The 19,485-nt window shown below is 50.3% G+C and overlaps 1 protein-coding gene across 1 annotated transcript in view; it reads right to left on the reverse strand.

Moving 5' to 3' along the window:
• ITGA11 (integrin subunit alpha 11) overlaps window positions 1-19,485 on the reverse strand; it is a 109,109-nt gene that overhangs the window by 45,894 nt on the left and 43,730 nt on the right. Inside the window, exons 3-7 of the mRNA XM_047738453.1 lie at window positions 13,532-13,632; window positions 8,826-8,917; window positions 6,035-6,149; window positions 3,100-3,227; window positions 1,709-1,857 (exon numbers count right to left, since the gene is read on the reverse strand). Coding sequence (XP_047594409.1) covers window positions 1,709-1,857; window positions 3,100-3,227; window positions 6,035-6,149; window positions 8,826-8,917; window positions 13,532-13,632 — 585 coding nt within the window. The remainder of the gene's footprint in view (window positions 1-1,708; window positions 1,858-3,099; window positions 3,228-6,034; window positions 6,150-8,825; window positions 8,918-13,531; window positions 13,633-19,485) is intronic.

Here is a 19,485-nt window from a genome sequence, read left to right on the forward strand (position 1 = left end):
TAAGCCCTCAAGTCCATGGCTCCGATCTTTATAATTTGGCAGGTGCACACACACACACAATGTATTGTGAATAACCGAGTGAGGAGAGCAAACCTTTTACTTTAAGACGCACCCCCTGTAATTTGGGACTTGGCAGGCTGAGATCAGATTTCACACTTCACTTGAGGCCCAGATTTCTTGAGGCCCAGCCGTCTACATGAGTCATGACTTGTTCAAACTCCTTGGTGGAGTTCGTAAATGACCTGGGGTTGGTGGGCTGCAACCCTGTATGAGTCAGTTAGTTCACACCGAGGAAGCGCTTGCCCGTGGGCACTGGCTTCCTCTGTTGCCCCAGCAATTTCACGAGGGCGTGTGGGGTCCTCAGGGGCTCATCCCAGCGATGGCAAAATAGCAAAATGGCCCCGTTCCTTGTGAGGATGAGTAAGACTCATCTTCTCACAGAGAGAGGTTCATTTAGGAAAAATGCTAGGGCAAGTTTTATCAGCAAACAGAAGTATGTTAGTGGAGCCGTAACTTAGTTATGAAGAGTTAGTTATAAGGTTGGGAAAAGCTTCCTTGTTAGACCACATGAAATCTGTGTTCCTGCTAAATTCTGTGAAAAACATCCCCTCATCCTATGTGAGGTGGGATTATATGAAAATGGGCCTGTGGTCCCAAGGGACAGAGCAGAACTTTTACTTGTAGATGTAGAATTTATACATTAAAACCCATTAGCCTAAGACGGAGTCACCTTTGGGGTTTAGGCCTCAGCTCGAAACATCTTGGGGAATTGCTTCTGAAAGCACTCCCTGATTTCAGTGGGGGGTGAGCCAGAGTTCTGAGCAAGGGTGGAGTCACCGGAGCGAGCATGGAGCCATCTGTGAGGACGCTATCAAGAGGGAATGTTCATTGTCATGGTGAGTGGGTTCTGGTATGATTTTTAAGGAGCCAGCCCCGTTAGTCTACCACGGCGGGAGTTAGGAGATTCAGCGATGTTCCTCATACTCCATTGATGACACAGACTCCACAAAAGATTCTGCCCTCATGGAACCTACCCACTTTTTATGGGGTCTCTGTGGCACAGCGCATTTTCCAAAGTTGGTTGCAGCAATACCTCCCTTTCCAAATGCTCTTCTGTGACATGACCTTGCTTTTCCTCCATCAAGAGGCAGAATCAAATTCTCTTCCCCCTTGAACCTGGGTTGGTCGTAATGACTTGCTGGATCAATAGAATATGGCAAAATTATATCCAGGACTTTGGGGGCTAGGTCAAGGCAGTCTCAGAGTTCCTGTGGGGGCCTCCTGGAAAACTCTCGGGATGCTCCCTCTCCAAGCCCGGCTGCTACACCACGAGAAAACTGAGCCAGATGGCTACGTGTGGGTGCTCAGGTCGCAACACTGAGCACACACTGAGCTCCCAGCCAATAGCCCGAGACAACTGCCAGCCTCGTGAGGGTGCCATTTTGACGTCCAGTCCAGTCAACGCCTCCAATGACAAGAGCCCCAGATGACACACCAGACTACACCCATAGGAGAGAACCCAGAGAGAACGGACCAGCTGAGCCCAGTTGACCCTGAACGTGGGAGGGATTAATGTCTCAAGGTATGGAATTACATGGAGGTTTGTCATACAGCAATGTAGAACTAGAACAGTTATCTGAGATTTAAGTACATTATCATTATTTCTATTTTATTAGGACTTAAAAAAAATTATTATTATTTTTTTTACCGAGCAAATTCGATGCCAAATGCCGTCCGGGTCTCCGTTCCTCCTCTCTGTTCAATATGGCTGGCAGCTTCCACCACATCTCGTACAGACCTGTAGTCATTGAGGTGAAATTCATGTACCACGTCTTCTCCGTATTGGACAACTCCAACCTGTGAGAGAGGGGAGAGGACTACAGAACACTCTGACCCCTGAAAGCTGGGGTGCTGGCGGTGAGGTCCCCAGATTCATCCCTCTGTCTGTGACTCCTGGGGAGTGTGGAGGGTGGGAAACCTTCCTGAGGGAGAGTCATTGGGAAGGGAAGTTGTTCTGCAGAGTCCTGTAGAGCTCTGGGAATGGAGGGGTGGCTGGGTGAGGAGAATGGAAGGTGCCTCTCCAGAGGGGAGATTGTGAGGTGGGATCGAGCCCCGTTTCGGGCTCCATGCTGAGCGCATGGAACCACACTTGGGATTCTCTTTCTCTCCTTCTCCTCCTGCCCCTCCTAGCTTGTGCACACTCTCTCGTTCTTAAAAATTAAAAAAAAAAAAAAAGAAAAATAAAGAAAGGCCCAACAGGTTATGTTTCTCGATTAAGCATAGGATTGAAACCCAAGATATTAGGAGCAGCATGACTGGAGGCCCATGACATTTTTTCACCAAATGCTGGAACCAAGGTTCCTAAAAACTTGGAAGAGAACCTTTTATCCCCAAGGTTGATAAGGTATAGACAATATTAGTAGCCTCAAAACAAACAAACAAACAAAAAAACCCCTTAAAAGCCTATAGTAGGACTAGAATGATAAAATCTTCCTGTCGGACGGGCCCCAAGTTTATCTGGTGCCTGTTTAAGGACAGACTTTCATGCACGATACCCTAAAAATGATCTTCCCATTATGGGCAAGTCATTACTTCTTGAGAAAACCCACTCCCTTTTTAACAGCTCTGAATGTTACAAAATAATTTCCTAGAGTGACTCGAAATCTGCCACCTTGTACCCTCTATATGTTAGTCCTCACTTGGCCGGCCAAAACAGCACAGAATAAATCTACCCCCTCTTTCGTCAGGCGGTGTTTTGGACATGGGCTGATGGCTATGCCCTCCCTCTTCCGCTTAGTCTTCTCTCAGAATCCATGTGTCTAATTCTCCCCTGTGTCTCACTCAGCAGGGATCCACTCAACCTTTCCTGCCTTCCTCCTTACTATCTCTCAAGGAAAGGTCTCTCTTAATGGGGAGAATCAATGCCAAAAGACAGGTTTGACTTGTGAAGCGGAGCCTCCCCTGAAATATTCCCAGAGATGGGCGTCCTGAGCTGCAGGGCCTGGGCACTTAAAGCTAGTTAGCAGGTGCAAAGATTCTCCTCTGCACCCCAGGCCAGCCTCTGGGGAGCCCTGGTCAGAGGAGGAGGGAGACACTCACCTGGATCTGCCCAGGGCCAATGTAGAATTTCTTTAAGATGTTGATGAGGAAATGCTGAACCTCCACCCAGGGGTAGATGCTGTTGGAACCATCGAGGACAATGACGATGTCCATGTAGGTCTGGCACCCTGGGAAGTAGGGACACAGTCATGGCTGCCCACTAACTCAGTGCTTTCAGGCTCTGATTCTCCAGGTACATGTCCAGGGGACAAATAGAAAAAGGACCCTGTCACATGTACAGATTTCCTGGGCTGGGGAGCTGTAATTGTTTGCACTAGTCATTTATTTGATTATCATGAATGCTGAGCCCAGGAATTCCTGGCTCTTCTCATCCTCTCTGTGCTGGGCTGTGAACCAAGCTTAAATCCAGCCTACCATCAGCTGGCTAATTCTTCTGAGGCAGCCGTCCTGCCCAGACCAGGAGCTCACAGTCATTGGTTTTACTGTAAAGGGCAGGCTGCATTTACTGCTTTCAGCCCAAATGAATGAGTTTCACGTTTTAGGAGAACGGTAAAGGGTGATGGCTTAGGATGAGGGATCTGGCATCAGACTGTTTGATTTCTGGTTTTGCCGGGCACTAGCTGTGTGATCGTGGGCAAATCACCTAACGTCTCAGTGCCTGTTATCTGTCATGTAAAAACAGGTGCGGTGATAGGAGAGGGTTGCCATGAGGAATCAAGGAGCTGAGGCTTTTAAAGGCTGAGCACAAAGTCAGTGCTCAAGAAATCTTAGCAGATCCCCTTATATTAAAAAATGTTTTATTGGGGTGCCTGGGTGGCTCAGTGGGTTAAAGCCTCTGCCTTTGGCTCAGGTCATGATCCCAGTGTCCTGGGATCGAGCCCCGAATCGGGCTCTCTGCTCAGCAGGGAGCCTGCTTCCTCCTCTCTCTCTGCCTGCCTCTGCCTACTTGTGATCTCTGTCTATCAAATCAATAAAATCTTAAAAAAAATTAAAAGTTGTATTTATTTTTTTAAAGATTTCATTTATTTATTTGTCAGAGAGAGAGAGAGTGAGCATAGGCAGACAGAATGGCAGGCAGAGGCAGAGGGAGAAGCAGGCTCCCTGCTGAGCAAGGAGGCCAAGATGCTAGGATCATGACCTGAGCTGAAGGCAGCCGCTTAACCAACTGAGCCACCCAGGCGTCCCTATTTATTTATTTAATAAGATTTTATTTATTTATTTGACAGAGAGAGAAACACAGTGAAAGAGGGAACACAGCAGAGGGAGTTGAAGAGGGAGAAGCAGGCTTCCCACCAAGCAGGGAGCCCAATTAGGGGCTCGATCCCAGGACCCTGGGATCACGACCAGAGCCAAAGGCAGGGGACTAACGACTGAGCCACCCAGGCGCCCCTCTATTTACTTACTTACTCTATTTACTTTTTAAGCAAAGTACTTCATTAATGTGACAATGACATCATCAGGTCAAGCATTTGTACTTTTATCTCTGCTCTGAGTGTAAATGTTTCTCTATATTTTTAAATATGAATACCGAGTTAAAATAAAAATAAAATAAAAATAAATAAATATCAATAAAATAAAAATCAACAAAGAAACACTGGTACTATAAAAATGCAAAAAGCTTCCTTTAAAATCTAAGTAACTTATTTCTATTGGTGAGTGGTTGCAGTTACTTTGAAATTGATGGCCCAATATGATAGGATAGATACATATATATTAGATTATATCATATCGAAATATTGGGTACCTGCTGATTTCTACTGGAGAATCTTCACGCTATTGTAAAGTCTACTTTATGGCAACATGGCAGGAGGCTTCTGAGCGCTAACCATTCCAGTAACTCCTGCATCCTGAAGGGCTGGAGTCAGTGCTCACCAGAGACGAAAGGTGGCGGCTTTGAATGCGGACACTCTCACTCCACCTGCCACTGTGGGCAGCGCGTGATGGCCCATTTCTTCTGGGCTCCCAGAGCCGGACAGCTTTATCCTTTTCCAGTCTGGTTTAGCTTAATGCCTGTGGCCATCTGTGTGGTATGGGCGGCCATGGACTTGACAGAGACAGAAACTCCTTATTTAGGGGGAATTCCTGATCTAGGGGTAGGAACCAGGTTTCTTTGACTTTTAAGCCATCTTTATTATTAGAATGCATTTCTTATTGCTGATTCTTGAGATTTCACTTTTTTTTTTTTTTTTTTTGAAGCATCTTGGGAAGAACTTTGAGTTAGATCTGGGGTTCCTAAGCAGGATGGAGCACACACTCTGGTGAACACACACACATACATTCTCACTCACTCAGGCGTACACACACCCTGGGGCTTGTTCCAGACCTAGAGTTAGAGCCTCCGGTGGGTGGTGCCCTGGGATCTGAGTCAGATAAACTCCCAGCACGTTGATGGGCCAGTAGATGGTCATTTGTTGGCCTGGGGTGAGGTTCCCCATTCACACTTCATGTGACCAGACTTGCCAGCCACAGCTCTGCCTTTCCTTTGGCCACTTTGTGAGCACAGAATCAACACCTCCTCCTTACCCTTAAAAGGACCACTCTGCAGCCCCTGCTGTGCTGATGCTTCCCCCACATCCTCCCCCAGCCCCCAAGCACCGTCTTTCCATCTCTGATTGGGCCATGTTGTTTGGAGGGAGGCTGTTGCTTGCCAGAGGTGCTAATCCCCTCACCCTCAATAAACTGGGTTAGCAGCTGCTTGGGGGATGGTATTCAGCCCAGAGGAAATAGTGAGGCTCAGAGCCAAGTAGTCTGGGCTTGCGGGAGACAAGGTCTGAACATTATTCCTCCAGATTTTCTTGGCGGATGGGGAGTGAGTGGGAGGTTTTTTGTTCCATGAGGCTCTGGGCAAGCTGGGTAGAGCTTCCTGATATCTAGGAACACCAGTTAGAGGGGACCCTTACCAGGGATATTTCAGAGCCTCCCATGACTGACTGTCGGCCATGCAGCATGGATCTGCAGATTTCAAGCTACTTACTTTGGAGAGCTGGGGCCACTGTCTTGGAGAACCTGAAGTTGGAGTTGACTCTCGAACACATTCCTGTGGTGTAGTAGGAACTCCCACACTCATGAGACCAGAGGGGGCTGCAAGCCTGCGAAGCACAGGGAAGACCCCTAGTCAGGGGGTCGGGGGCAGGGGGCATCTCCAGAGGGTCCAGGCCTAACAGCCTTTAGCTGAGCTCAACCTCCATAACCCCGGACAGACATCCTTTATTTGAGGATTGGTACTCCAAGGATTTAGAGAGTTTTCTGGAGTCTAACTGAATTCTTTCTTGCTCTAATGTGTTCTAGTTCCCTTGGTTTCAGATGGAATGGAGAAAAACGAATGGTAGAGTCCTCCTTTTTTGTATTTTTCAAGGGTCCCATTCTCTATCCCATCATCTAGAGTTGTGACTCTCCTTCACTCTTCCTGCCCATCCCACTCACCACACAGCATCACCTATGGGAGTGGACCCTTCAAGGTCACTAGAAGAGCCTCTCTGTCTGAAGAGGTCCCCTGAAGGTCTTTACTGGGAAAACTTCCAGGACTGGGTCCCAACAACATGCCCATCCGTTTTACTGGGGAAAGAGAAAAGAATGTTTCTGTTCCTTCTCTGAAATTTGCTACCAAACACATTGATGTCAGCTTCTCATTTAAAGAGAGTGAGGAGTCCCCTCAGGGTCAGGGTCATTAAAAAAAAAAAAGCCAGGCCCCATGCCTCCATTTTTGTCCTGCTGCCAGGAAACCCGGGATTAAATTTTGTGCCAAATTTCCTTTGGTTTGGAAAAATAATTATTCCATTTCTAATTCCTTTCTTTAATCAGCTTTCTTTTTCAGCCAGACTTTAAGGGTTTTGTTTTATCTCTGTCCTTTATTGAAGCTCCAGTAAAATTTTTTTCTGGAAGTAGAGGGGAGAATAAAGGAGGGTGGATGATGGATGTGCAGTAAATTTTTTCTGGAAGTAGAAGGGAGAATAAAGGAGGATGGATGATGGATGTTAGCTGGAGGGATAGATAGATAGATGATGATGGATGGATGGAGAGATGGATAGATGACAGATGGATAGATGGGTGGGTATAGACTGGATGGATAGGTGGACAGATGATGGATGGATGAGTGGGTGGGTAGAAGGATGGAGGATGGATGGATGGCTAGATTGATAGATGGTAGCTGGATGGATAGGTGGATAGATGATAGATGGATGAGTGGGTGAATGAATGACGGAAATTGGATGGATGGATGGATGATGGATAATGGATGATGGATGGGTATAGGAAGGGATGGGTGGAAGGATGAGTGAATGGATGGATGAACAGATGAATGGAGAGATAAACAATTGGTTGGGGGATGGACTGATGAGTGAATGGATGAATGGATGGGTTAATAAGTGAATGAAAGTTGCCATTTATACACCAGGGACTTAACCCACCCACAGAAGCCCCAGAGGGTGTGTCACACCCTCCTTCTTGGGCCTTCATCCACCTCGTGAAGTAGATGAAATCAATTCGGTAGGAACATGATAAGGAGCCTCAGAAGGAAAAGGGAGTAGCAACAAAGCCCCTGACAGGTCTGTGTGTGGACAAGACCCAGTGTCCTGTCTGCCCTTGGTTGAGATGGTGAAGGGTTGTGGGCTGACCACATCCGAGGTACCTCTGAACTTTCCTGGCAGAACCACTCTGCTCTCCACAGCCCCTGAGCATCCCACTCATCTTGTTGCTCTGGTGTCTGGTGCTCCACACCCTGAATGTCCCATGTGTCTACAGAAACATATTGTTGGACAAGAACAGAGAGCAACACAAGCCCTCCCATCTTAAAACGAGTGGGTCATTTTATTGGGCTTTCTGGGGTAATGTTTCTCTGAAATGCTCTTCTGTAGCTGTTTCTAGAATCATCTGTCCCAGCAGGATCCTGTTTTGAATCTCCAGCATTGCCTAACCCATGATGGCAAAGCAGCAGTGCCTGCCATGAGGCCACCCACCCTTGCTGACTGTGTGCAAAGTTGGGGAGCACTTGCCTGGGCAGGGTGCAGAGACCTCTGACGACTGGCCTTCCTGCCCCAACATCAGGTTTACACTACTCATTGGCTTATCAGCTCTCCCCCGACCAGAACAGAAGCTCCAGGGGGCAGGTGTTCTGTTGACTGCTGAATCCCGTGGCCGGCATTGGGCTCAGCACATCGCTGCCTCTTCAGCACAGGTACCCTCTCTTCTTTCTTCCCTGCTAAGTCCCGTTGTCTCTTCTCAAAAAACAAATCAAAAACCTCCCCCAGGAAGCCTTCCCATCTAACCCTGTGCAGTCTGGGGGGCCCATTGTTCTGTATCTCTTCCCCCAGTTGTCATAAATCCGTGTTCTCTCATTTATGGCTTCCCTTCAGACACTTCCTAGGGTGTGTGGTGTGTCCTGGTTCTTTGAGCGAACCTGGAGCAGATATTCAGCCCCCTGCCTCAAAAATTTGGCTCTCCAGAAGGAGGGATGAACCCCCTTCACACTGCTGGCCATCTTGCTTCCTGTTCCTTTCGGGCTGTCCATCCCACATCCCAAGGTATGCACACAAAGAGCTCAGTATGGTCTCTTGCCAGGGCTGTCCCTCTCAAAAGCTGAGGGCATGCTGGCAGAATGGTACAGGCAGGAATCAGAGGCAGAGCTGTTCCCTGAGCGTGTGGACAGAGTGCGAGTGTATAAGGAGACAGTAACTCACCCCCTGCCTCTCCTGGCCCCAAGCAGAGGGTCTTGGGGGTGGGTAAGAGGGGCAGGGATGTGGAGAGAGGGTGGGGTGGGTGGCTCTTACCAGGAAGCTGTTGTCCTTGGGGTTGGTGGCCAGGCTCAGGCCGAGGCGCATGTTGTCCTTCCGCTCAGACACGTTGGATAGAGTGACCCTTCCTGGGGTGGAAGGAGAAACTTAGCCAGGAGCCCTGTACCACCCTGCCCAGAGCCTGCTGCTGCTGTCAGCCCCCAGGTGTTCCTCTCCAGGGTCAGGGCCAGAAGGAGCCCTCCCTGATTCTCCCTGCCCCTCTGGAGCCCTTGCTCGCCTGCATGTCCAGGCAGCCCTTCATGCTATCCTAAGGTCTTGCCCAGACATGGTCCTGTTACTTCCTCACAATTCCCTGTGAGATGAAGAAACTGAGTCTCAGAGAGGCCAAGTAACCTGCTCAAGGTCACACAGTAAGCACTTGCTGAGCATTGCCCAGTCCAGCGTTTCCCTCCAGACATCTGACTGGTCCCTAGCATTCCTCATGTGTCCCGTCCTGCCTCTTCCAGAGCACCCGACTTAGGCTGGCTTCCTCTGGGCAGCGTGCCCTCCACATTTTCCTTCAAGCCAGTCTGCCATCAAAACTTAGCAGTCCATGTCCTCCTCGTGACCTCTCTGTTCATCTGATAAATGGACATGCGATAACTGATTCTCTCACGGGGCAGCAAGAGCTCTCTACAGATGTGTGAGGTCTTGCAAGAATGTCGTTCTGTGGTGGGCTGCCAAGAGAGCTGATGAGGAGCCGGACTACCAGCAGCCAACTAAGTGTTGGGACTGGGCTGGGGCACATTAGAATTGCTCAAAAAATTCTGTGAAGGTCTGACGAAATCATCGCACCAGGTTGCTGAAGGGAAGGAGACAAGCTTGACCTCCCCAGTGCTGATGTGTCGATGGATGTATGTTGGGGTGTACACATGTGTGTGGGCATGTGGCAGGGGGTAGAGTTTTGGGGGGAAGTGAGCTGGGCATTTCATTACATGGAGAGCAGGTCAATCTTCCCGTACTGTGAAGGGCGAGCAGATGCCTTCCCTGTCGACTTCCAAGGACTTGGGTGACCTCCACTGAGAACAGTTCGCATTTAGCTTTGGTGGAGGCTGTCAGTTTGACGAGGGGGGCCTGGAGCTGGGCATTAGCAGAGGCTGGAGCTTCGACGCCTCACTGTGCTGCGGGCAGGGGGTGGGGCAGCTGCGTTGGCTGTTTTTTCTTTCTGGGTTCCCTTAGTTCGTAGTAAGGCTCCTTTTGAAATCCAGCCCCTCTTGGCTGGAGATTGTGAGTGACTGGGATTGTTTTGTTTTGTCTGTCCAGAGAAGCCGGAGAGAAAAGAATAGTAATAACCCTGTGTTTTCATAATGCCTATATCATTTACAACATACTGCCCACACGTGCCCTCCCAGGACCCCCTCTTGGTCTTGGGAGGCCCAGGAGTCAACATTTCCATTTCACAGATGAGAAAATGGAGATGCAGAGAAGGTTAGTGACTTCTTCTAGGAGGTCAATTGCTGGTGGATGAGAGAGTGGGGACTTCAGTCCAGGCTATGCACCATTCCTTCCCAAGCTGTCCTGTCTGATGGCCGGGCAGTGGTGGCAGTGGGGTAGCAGAGAGAAATCTGGAGAGGAAGCTCTAAGTAAGCCCTGACTGGGCAACCTCCACCCTTCAGCAGCTTGGGGAGTTCTGCCCTCCCTTTGTGTCAGGGGCACGCCCCCACCCAACCCCACCTCACCTCACCTCACCAAACCCCACCTTACCTCACCTCTCCTCACCTCACCCCACCCCATCTCACTCTACCACAGCTCACTTCACCTCATCTCACCTCACCCCATCTAACCTCACCTCAGCTCACCTCACCCATCTAACCTCACCTCAGCTCACCTCACCCATCTAACCTCACCTCAGCTTACCTCACCTCACCTCATCTCACCTCACCTCACCTCACCATGCACCATCTAATTCCCCCTGGTCTCAGTCACCAAAGTCCTTAGTCAGACTGCTGACCTGGAAGTAGATGAGCATGGTAGGGGAGACTCGAGCTCACACCCTGTTGTGTACAGGCCTTGTGGACTTGGGGTAATCATTACCCTCTTTTTGGTTCAGTCTGCCCCTCTGTGAGCAGGAGAGACTAGTATCTTTCTTGGCTGGTCTTTTTTTTTTTTTTTTTAAGATTTTATTTATTTATTTGACAGACGGAGATCACAAGTAGGCAGAGAAGCAGGCAGAGAGAGAGAGGAAGAAGCAGGCTCCCTGCTGAGCAGAGAGCCCGATGCAGGGCTCAATCCCAGAACCCTGGGATCATGACCTGAACCGAAGGCTTTAACCCACTGAGCCACCCAGGTGCCCCTTGGTTGGTCTGTTTGAGGACCGTGGGGCACAAGTGCTTCCTCACATGGAGTCTGCCTTCCAGAATCACATCCTCTGCCTGAGCCTCTGCCCTTCATTAAACCCCTGACTTCATCCAGGTGTCGGGAAGACAGCACCAGTGACAGGCTTTTTCACACTGAGTTGTGAATGTCTGCCACCCATTTAGCCTTCCCTGGAGAGAGAAGAAAGAACATTCCTGGCTTGGTGAGGCTCACAGCCTGGAAAAGCCATAGGAAAACCCAGGAGTCAGGTTTCCCAGCCTTGCGTTTTCCACTGTGGGGATAAACCGACAGATGGTCTTCCTGACCTACACTTTCTCCTCAGTGGGAGGGAAAGAAACACTCTTCAAATGAAGGGCTTCCTGATCAGTTCTTTTCCTCTGCCCTGACTCACTTTGCTGCCCACTACCTCCCAGCATATGCCCCAGTTCAGGAATGTTTTCCAGGGTCTGAGGGCTTCATGGCTCTCACTGCCAGCAGGCGCTCCTCCTCCTTTGGAAGGAAATAGGATCCACACTGGAAATCAGAGCCGTAGAAGAAATTAAATGATGAGTTCACATGTTTATGTCCCCACCTGGATCAGGAGCTTCTCTCAGTGGCCTTAGTCCTGAGCCCAGTGCTTATACCTGCCGCCCCCTTCCTTGCTCCCTCTGACCCCGCTATGTGGCCCCTCTTTCTGCCCTCCAACAGAGTAAGCTCATTCCCACCTCAGGGCCTTTGCATGTGTTCTCCCACTGCCTGGCTTGCTCTGGCCCCACCTGACTCCTTGCCATCAGACTTTTGCTTGAATGTTACCTACTTAAAGAGGCCTCCCCTGACCACCTTGCTAAAGTACAATCCGCTCCCCACTTCCTCCCCACCCAGTCTCTCTTCTCATAGCACTGGGGTTGATCACACAACATTTACCCTCACCTATAGCATTATGCCTGTCTATCTCTACCTGCTTTCTAGTTTATCTGCTTGCTTACTGTCCTCTCCCAGCAGAGCCCTTGGCTTCTTGTGCCCTGCTGTATCCCCCAGAACTAGGACAGTGCTTGGCACATACTAGGCTCTTAGTTAAGTTTGGGGACCTATTAGACCTGGAATGGATCCTAGGGCCTTCGAGTCCACCCTCCTCACTTCACACATGAGTGAACAGAGGCTCAGAGAGAGGATGTGAGCTCCCTATGGACACACAGCAAAGAAACTGTCCAGCTGGAAGAACCCAGCTTGACTTGTTCCAGAAGCCTGTGCCTTCAGGGTGGTGATGACTGGGTTCTGTGAGCCACCAATGAGGCTCCCGCCTCCCCCTAGACTGTTTCCTTACTGAAGTCTGGGCCCCGGTTGTGCTGGGATTTGAACTTCCCACCCACAGTGCTGACGCAGATGTGGACAGCGGGAGTGTCCATGTGATGGGACAGCTGGCCGCCCTGGGGATCTGGGTTCTTGGGCTTTCTTTTTGATGCCGACCTTTCCGTTCATCTGCTTATCTCTTGAAGCTCTGCTGCCTCCCCAACCAGGCCCCGCCAGCTTCATCTCTCCAGGGAGCCCCACCACGTGGCTGCTGGAGGGTAGAGGTGGCCTTCCTAGAAGGCAGGGAGGCCCAGGGTCCTGGCTCCGGGGCAAGGCTGAGACAGCAGCATCCCAGCCCAAATGGAGATTTCGCTCCCTTCGGAAAGCGCAGTGATGGCCCAGCCACAGTCGGGTGTTTAGCACAAGGTGGAAGTGTGTCAGACGGTTAGCGTGTGCGTTTTCACAGATGCCCAGGTATGTGCACACACACACTTGCACCCACAGATTCTGCGGGGTTCTTGGGTGAGGACAGGGCCTTTATTTCCAGAAAGGCCGTACTGCTCACTGACTGCGGGGTGGCAGTGGGCTGCCTGGATTGGAACCCCGGCCTCACTACTGCTTAGCTAGTGACTCTCGACAGGTCCCCTCACCTCCCCCTGCTGCCATTCCCTCCTTTGTTACCTCAAATCTTGAATGGTCGTGGAGGGGTTTAAATGAGTCAAAATCTCTAAAAATGCTTAAACTAGTGCCTGGCACATGGCTAACATTATAAAAGATATACAAATATTAGCCATTGTTACTACTTCAAAACTGGAAAGAAGACAGGGAATTTTTTTTCCTGCTGGGAGAGAAAGCCACACATTCACGGGCAGTGGAGGAATTGGAAAGAACAGCAGAGGCCGAGGTTTGAATCCTGGCTGGCCCCAGACAAGCTGGTGTGACTCTGGGAAAGTGGCTTCCTCTCTCTGGCCTCGGCTTGCTCATCTGTCAAATGGGGGCAGCGACCCCAGGGTGGCTGGGAGAAGCCAGCATGACTGTGGGCATAGATGCACTTTAAAGCACGTCCTGCCCTAGATGGCAGTTGGCCTCACTGTGGGGAGACCAGAGGCTCACGTTACCCAGGTTGAGCTTGGTGCAGTTCCCGTGGGTCACTGGACACTTGTACACATCTCCTGTCTTCTGGTGGCCATTGGTTTCCAATGGAGCACCCACGACCAGCCTGGGAAGGAAAAGAAGACATGTAAAGATATTGGAGGAGGGGCTTCTTGGCTTCTTCCTAGCAGAGGATGGAACAGGGAGGGTAGTACTGAGGGGAAGATGGGGTAAGGAAGGCAGGAGGAAATCCTGAGGGGCAGCTGTGTGCAGACCTTCCAGCTCAGACATTTGTTTCCCAGGGAGAGGGATGCCGGGCATTCGGTATGAAGTCATGGGGCCTGTGACCTACTCCAGGCCCTTGCCAGGATCTAGAGATACAGAGATGAAGACTATATGGGCCCTGCTGCAAACGAGATGGAAGTTAGTCCCTGGGAGAAGAGAGCAGGGCAGACATCATGGAGGAGGTGTGCTTGGGCTGGGTCTTAACGGATGTTTATGAGTTTGTCAAATAAAGGGACGGTGGTAATGGTGGTCATTCAGGCAGAGGAATGATGGTTTTGGAGCCAGAGTCTTGGCCAAGTGTTACGACTTGTGGAGGGCCTCATTCCTCACCATACATGACAGTCTTTCCGCTGGGGACCCAAGGACTGGGCCATGGTGCCTAGTGGTCACTCATGGCTGCCTCCAGAGCCATGAGTGAATGACTAAATCTTTGCACAAGGTGGGCAAGGCCCTCAGCTGGGGCTTCTGCCTTGAGCCTATGCCTTTGTGACCTTACTTGGAAAGAGGGTCTTAGCAGTTATAATAAGGGATCTTGAAATGAAGTTATTCTAGATAACACAGGTGGCCATAAGTCCAATGACTGGGTGTCCTCATAGGCTAAACACAGAAGAGACCCAGAGAGAGATGAAGACCGTGTACAGATGGAAGCAGAGCTAGGAGGGACGCAGCCACAAAACAAGGAATGCTGAGCCAAATGGAAGTTACGAGAGGCAAGGAAAGAGTCTCTCCTAGATCCTGCAGGGGAACACAGCCTGGCCCACACTTTGATTTTAGATGCCTGGAACCCTCTGGGCCTCCAGTGCTGCTCTCAGCCAGCGACCACCTCCTCTGCTCAGGCCTGACTCAAGAATGAAGCCCTGGCAGGGACAGAAGGTGCCAGAGCTCACAGTGCCCTAGAGGCCTCCCAGGCCCTAAGGCACAGGCAGCAGACAACAGTGGAGCTTGGGGCGCAGGGACAGGGGAGACAGTGGGACATAAAGACCACTCTGGATGCCTGCTTTCCCCGCAACTCCCCATCCCTGGTGACACTGCCCAAAGAAGCCATCGTGTCTTCTGACTTCTGATGGCTGAGAGGGGACAGACTTGGAGGTTCAGGCTACCCGGGACTCCAGTGGCTTCTTGTGGTCAAATTCCCCTGGACCCAACTCTGGTCCACTTCTCACTGCTGTCAGGGAAGCACAATAGGTCTGAAGGAGAAGGTTAACAGAGCTCTGTTTGAAATTAGAGTTTATGAAATAAGAGCTGAGCTTTCTCCCCTGGGAACCAGATAATGACAGATTCTAAATATATCCGCTAATTAAGCCTGCCTATTTTTGACCAGCAGGAATTAATTGGACCCATAAAATCTGTTTGTCTAGACGACGTGATTTTTGGCTACTTAATTCTGTGAGTGATTGTGTGGTCAAGGCTGTTGCATTCTTTCTAGCAAGGGGGGTGGGGAGAGAGAGGGAGAGACAGAGATACACAGAGAGACAAAGAGAGAGGGAGGGAAGAAAGGAAGGAGAGAGGTAGAGAGTGAGTGAGGGAGGGAGAGAGAGAGACAGGGAGGGAGTGAAGGAGAGAGAGCCAGGGACGGAGGGATGAAAGAAGGAGGGAGGGAGGAAACGAAGGATGGAGAGAGGGAGGGAAGGATGGCCGAAGGGAGAGAGAAACAGAGAGAAACAGAGAAGAAGGGAAAGCAGGAGGGAGGGAGTTATCTATCAGTAACTGAGGCCTGGGCTCCGGGTTTGCTTTTTTGTCTGCTCCAGTTTTCAAGGTCAACCTGATATGTGACTCAGACTTCCCTCCAGGGCCCCACCACCTGATAGTGAGTGCTTGCTGGAAAGAGTGCCTTTGAGGAATACCTCGGAGGGTGCCTCTGGGAGAACTAGGCTCAGCATGCTCTACATCAGAAAACCCAGGGCCATCTGCTAGACAAGCTATCTCCATGTGTCTTCTAGAAAACACCCCAGCATCCTGACAAGGCAGATCCTCACAACTCTGCCCATTTTATGGAATGGAACTTTGAGGCCTCTGTTGGGGGCCTATTGGGTAAAGCTCCCAGTATAGGGAGAGGCCTTTGGGTTGAGATTGTAGGGACTCATCTGGACTCTAGCTTGCTGTGTGGTATTGAAGGTCATTGAACTTTCCAGACCATGGTTTTCTTGGCTGTGAAATGGGGTTAACAACCCCCATACTATCTCTGTGCGAAGTCACAGATGTCAAAAGTCCTCAAGAAACAGAGGTGCTACATTGAAGTAACCTATGCAGAAAGACTAAGGTCATGGGCCAGCCCCTACATCCCATGTCCATTCTCCAGACCTCATTTCCCCGGTGGGACACTGGCATCTCAAGAGGTGACGGGACAGGGCATACTGTCCCCATATTACAGATGCAGAAGATGAGACCCCCAGGAGGGAGGCTGACCCAGACCCCCCAGTTTGTCTATGGCAGAGCTGGGACCAATTCTCCTGGGACAGCTTTGTCTGTGTTGTCCCAAATATTTCTTTGCCATGCAGTGAGGGCCTGGGTCAGCCTTCTTTACCATTCTCGAGGCTTGGCGTTACGTGTGCCTGTCAGGCTTGAGGTTTTGAGGATATGATTCAATCTCACTGTGAGGGGGTAACTGCCCAAGCCCAGGGAAAATGTTTGCGTCACCACCGAGACCAGCCAAATGGCTCCTGGGGTCTGGCAGCCCTGGCCGTCCCCTTATATAGCCATCTGCAGCCTCAGGCCTGCTGTGTCTCTGGGGGCAGGACACCAATCCCTGTGGTGTGGGCACCAGACGGGAAGACAAACCCCAAAGGTCATGGCGAGCATCGGGCCCTTTCCATATGCAGTGTGCTGTGACTCACTGGCTGTGGGCTCCCAGCATTCTTCTGGGAGCCGGGCTGCTGCAGATGGGAGAACTGGAGGCAGGCTTCGGCCCCAGCCCTGGTGGACACCTCCCTGGTGGCTGTCCTCTAGAGAAGCAGGGCCTTGCCAAGGGAGGAGCTCCCCAGAAAGAGGGCCACCTGAGGAAGGCAGGTGTGGTGGCCCCGCTGGTGGTGGGGCTCCTTGGCTCCCAGCAGGTCACAGGCTAAGACGGGGCCCTGGCTCTGTAACTCACACCCTCTCCAACAGGGCCCCTTGGGAGCTCATCCTGACCTTCCCTTATCCTTGGCTCCATCCTTCAAGGCAATTTCAATCTCTGAACCTTTTCAAATGCATGTTCCTATCAGAAAAAAAGGTAACATGTACCTCCAGTGTGTATAAATTTACATGTCAATTACACCTGTGTGAAACTGTTAGTCTGTATCTTAAAGATCAGTAATTTTTTTTTTCAGATAAAATAATAAATTTAAACAGAACTTGAATTATTTTATTTCTGTGCCCCAAGTATACTGTCCTGCCCATGCCCGGTGGTGTGCACATCCCACCCCGGACACCATCTTTCCAGCAAAATTTTCATTTGAGTTCGGCAAAATTCCCACCTACTCCAGGAAGCCCTCCCTGATTACCCCCAGGCTTTCTCACATGAACTAGTATGTAATCCCTGCTGCCTGCTGCAGGAGGGATTTCAGTGTCATAATTCCTTGAGGGCTGACATGTCCTCGTCTGGCCTTGCTGCCAGGATTAGCACTGGGTGGTGGCCCGGAAGGCCCTCAGTAAAGAGGTACCTATCGGCTGATCTGACATTCTGGCTGATGGTCCAGAGCTGCAGTAGCAGTTTCAGGAGCTTTCAGCTTTGCCTCTGACCTAAGAGGAGCCCCAAGTTCAGTGCCCAGAAAAAGTGTTACTGAGAAATGGAGTATTTTCTGTGCAAAGGAGTGACCCACCTTCCATTTAGTCAGTGTTGCTTGCTTCCTTGGTTCCCATGTCTCTCTTCCCACAGTCCTCATTTTTGCTCGGGGATCCAGGGAATCTAGCTCCATTCCCAGTTCTAAGGACTGAGCACATACCTCAGGCGAGGCCAAGTTTATCCCCTGCTGCAGTGATTAAGTCAGGGTCATTCTTATGAGAGTGAATCTCAGGACTTCTGCTTGGGACTCAGGGACCAAAGTAGTTCCTTTTCTCCAGATGCCATATGTAGATGTAAGCCATGGAACTGCCGGCAGCCACCCTGTGGCAATGAGAGTTGTGAGCTGATGCATGGAATGGAGGAGGGCTGAGAGAATCATTAAGAGAAGGGGCTGAAGTCCTGATGATACTGTAAGCCCCTGGATCAAACTCTATCTGAAGCTAGATTTGCTGCTGGACTTTTCAGATATATAAGCAATAACTATTTTTTACCATATAAGCCTGTTTGGGTTGAGTTTGCAGATATTTGTAACCACAGACATCTAACTACAGTGTGTAAGGCCAAAAAACCCACATAGTTAAAATTACCCTTAGAAATTCCATATATTACCATGCTATAAGAGGAACCTGACATCCAAGACTAGTGAGAGAGGAGCAGATTCCTACCCCTCAGTTCATGCTCCATCTGGGGCATATCCTTACTTTGTCGTGGTTGGTGGGTGGATTCACAGACACCATGTATATTATTACTCTGGTGGTTTAGCTGAATGCATAAAACCGTCCCCTGACCCACTCTTGTTGGAACAGAAATTCTTTTGTTCTATGTGCATCACACTTACAACAGCTACTTAGATAGGGAGACCCACACTCCAGGTATTTCTGGTTACCTGGTAACTGGCCTGGCAGGCCATCAGACCCGAGAGGAAACCAAGAGGTTCCTTGGGTCCGCCTCACGACCTAACAGTGAGTCATCAGAAGCCAGATCAGGGAAGTTCTGTATCTGAGGTCTCAGAGCAGACAGTGGCAGAGCTGGACTGGTATATGGCATCCTGGTTCCCAGAGCAATGGTCCCCCAAAGCATGGAGGGTGGAAAGCATGGGGACAAGGGCTGGGGCTCTAGGTGCAGCTCAGCCTTTTACTGGCTGGGTCTGGGGAGGTAGGTGTGAACAGCTTAGCTCCCCAACATATGGAGTCAGCAGAAACCATGGGCACAAAAAGGCCATCAGAGGCTTGGGAAAAGAAAGAGGAAACTTCCGAAACTGCCATGGGCATGCCCTTGGAGGAGGTGCTCAGCCCCGAGATCAGAACAGATGGCTGATGAAAAAGGCAGGATGTAGGTTTCATCTTCTCCCCGGGCAGCCTCTTTGCCTCTCTCTGCAAGACCTGGCCCTCGCATCCTAGGACATCTGACTATCACTGACTATTTTTTTCATTTAATGAATCCCTTTTGATGTCATTGAATTACACTTGATTTTGATCACCAGAACAGCTCTGAGACTGTAAGAACAGTTTGTATATGAGGCTCAGAAGGTGAGGTGACAAGCCTGTGGGGAGACACTGAGACTCCAAGTCCAGTGCTCTTTCTACCATTGTGAAAGAGTGGCCAGCATGGAGTTCAGAAGGCCCAGCATGGAGAGGGGCTGCCCACCCTGGAGCCAAATGAGCCAGTCCCCCAGGGGCCCTGTGTCCCCTTCTCTCCTAATCACCCCATTCCCTCCCTCACCTGTTCCTCTCTCCCAGCACCCCTCCTCCACTCAAACCCACCCAGCCCCTTTGTTCCATTTCTTTCTTGGCTCCATTTTCCTTCCTTGAAATCAGATAGGGGCATCAGGGAGGGGGGTCCTCTTAAGGAGCAGAGAGTTCAGGGGAACAAAAGGAGAGACTATTCCTTCAGTGAGGTTTTTCCTCTCCCTCTCTCTCCATGGAAAATGTAATC

Source organism: Lutra lutra, chromosome 7 (assembly GCF_902655055.1).
Source record: "Lutra lutra chromosome 7, mLutLut1.2, whole genome shotgun sequence".
Classification (NCBI taxonomy): domain Eukaryota; kingdom Metazoa; phylum Chordata; class Mammalia; order Carnivora; family Mustelidae; genus Lutra; species Lutra lutra.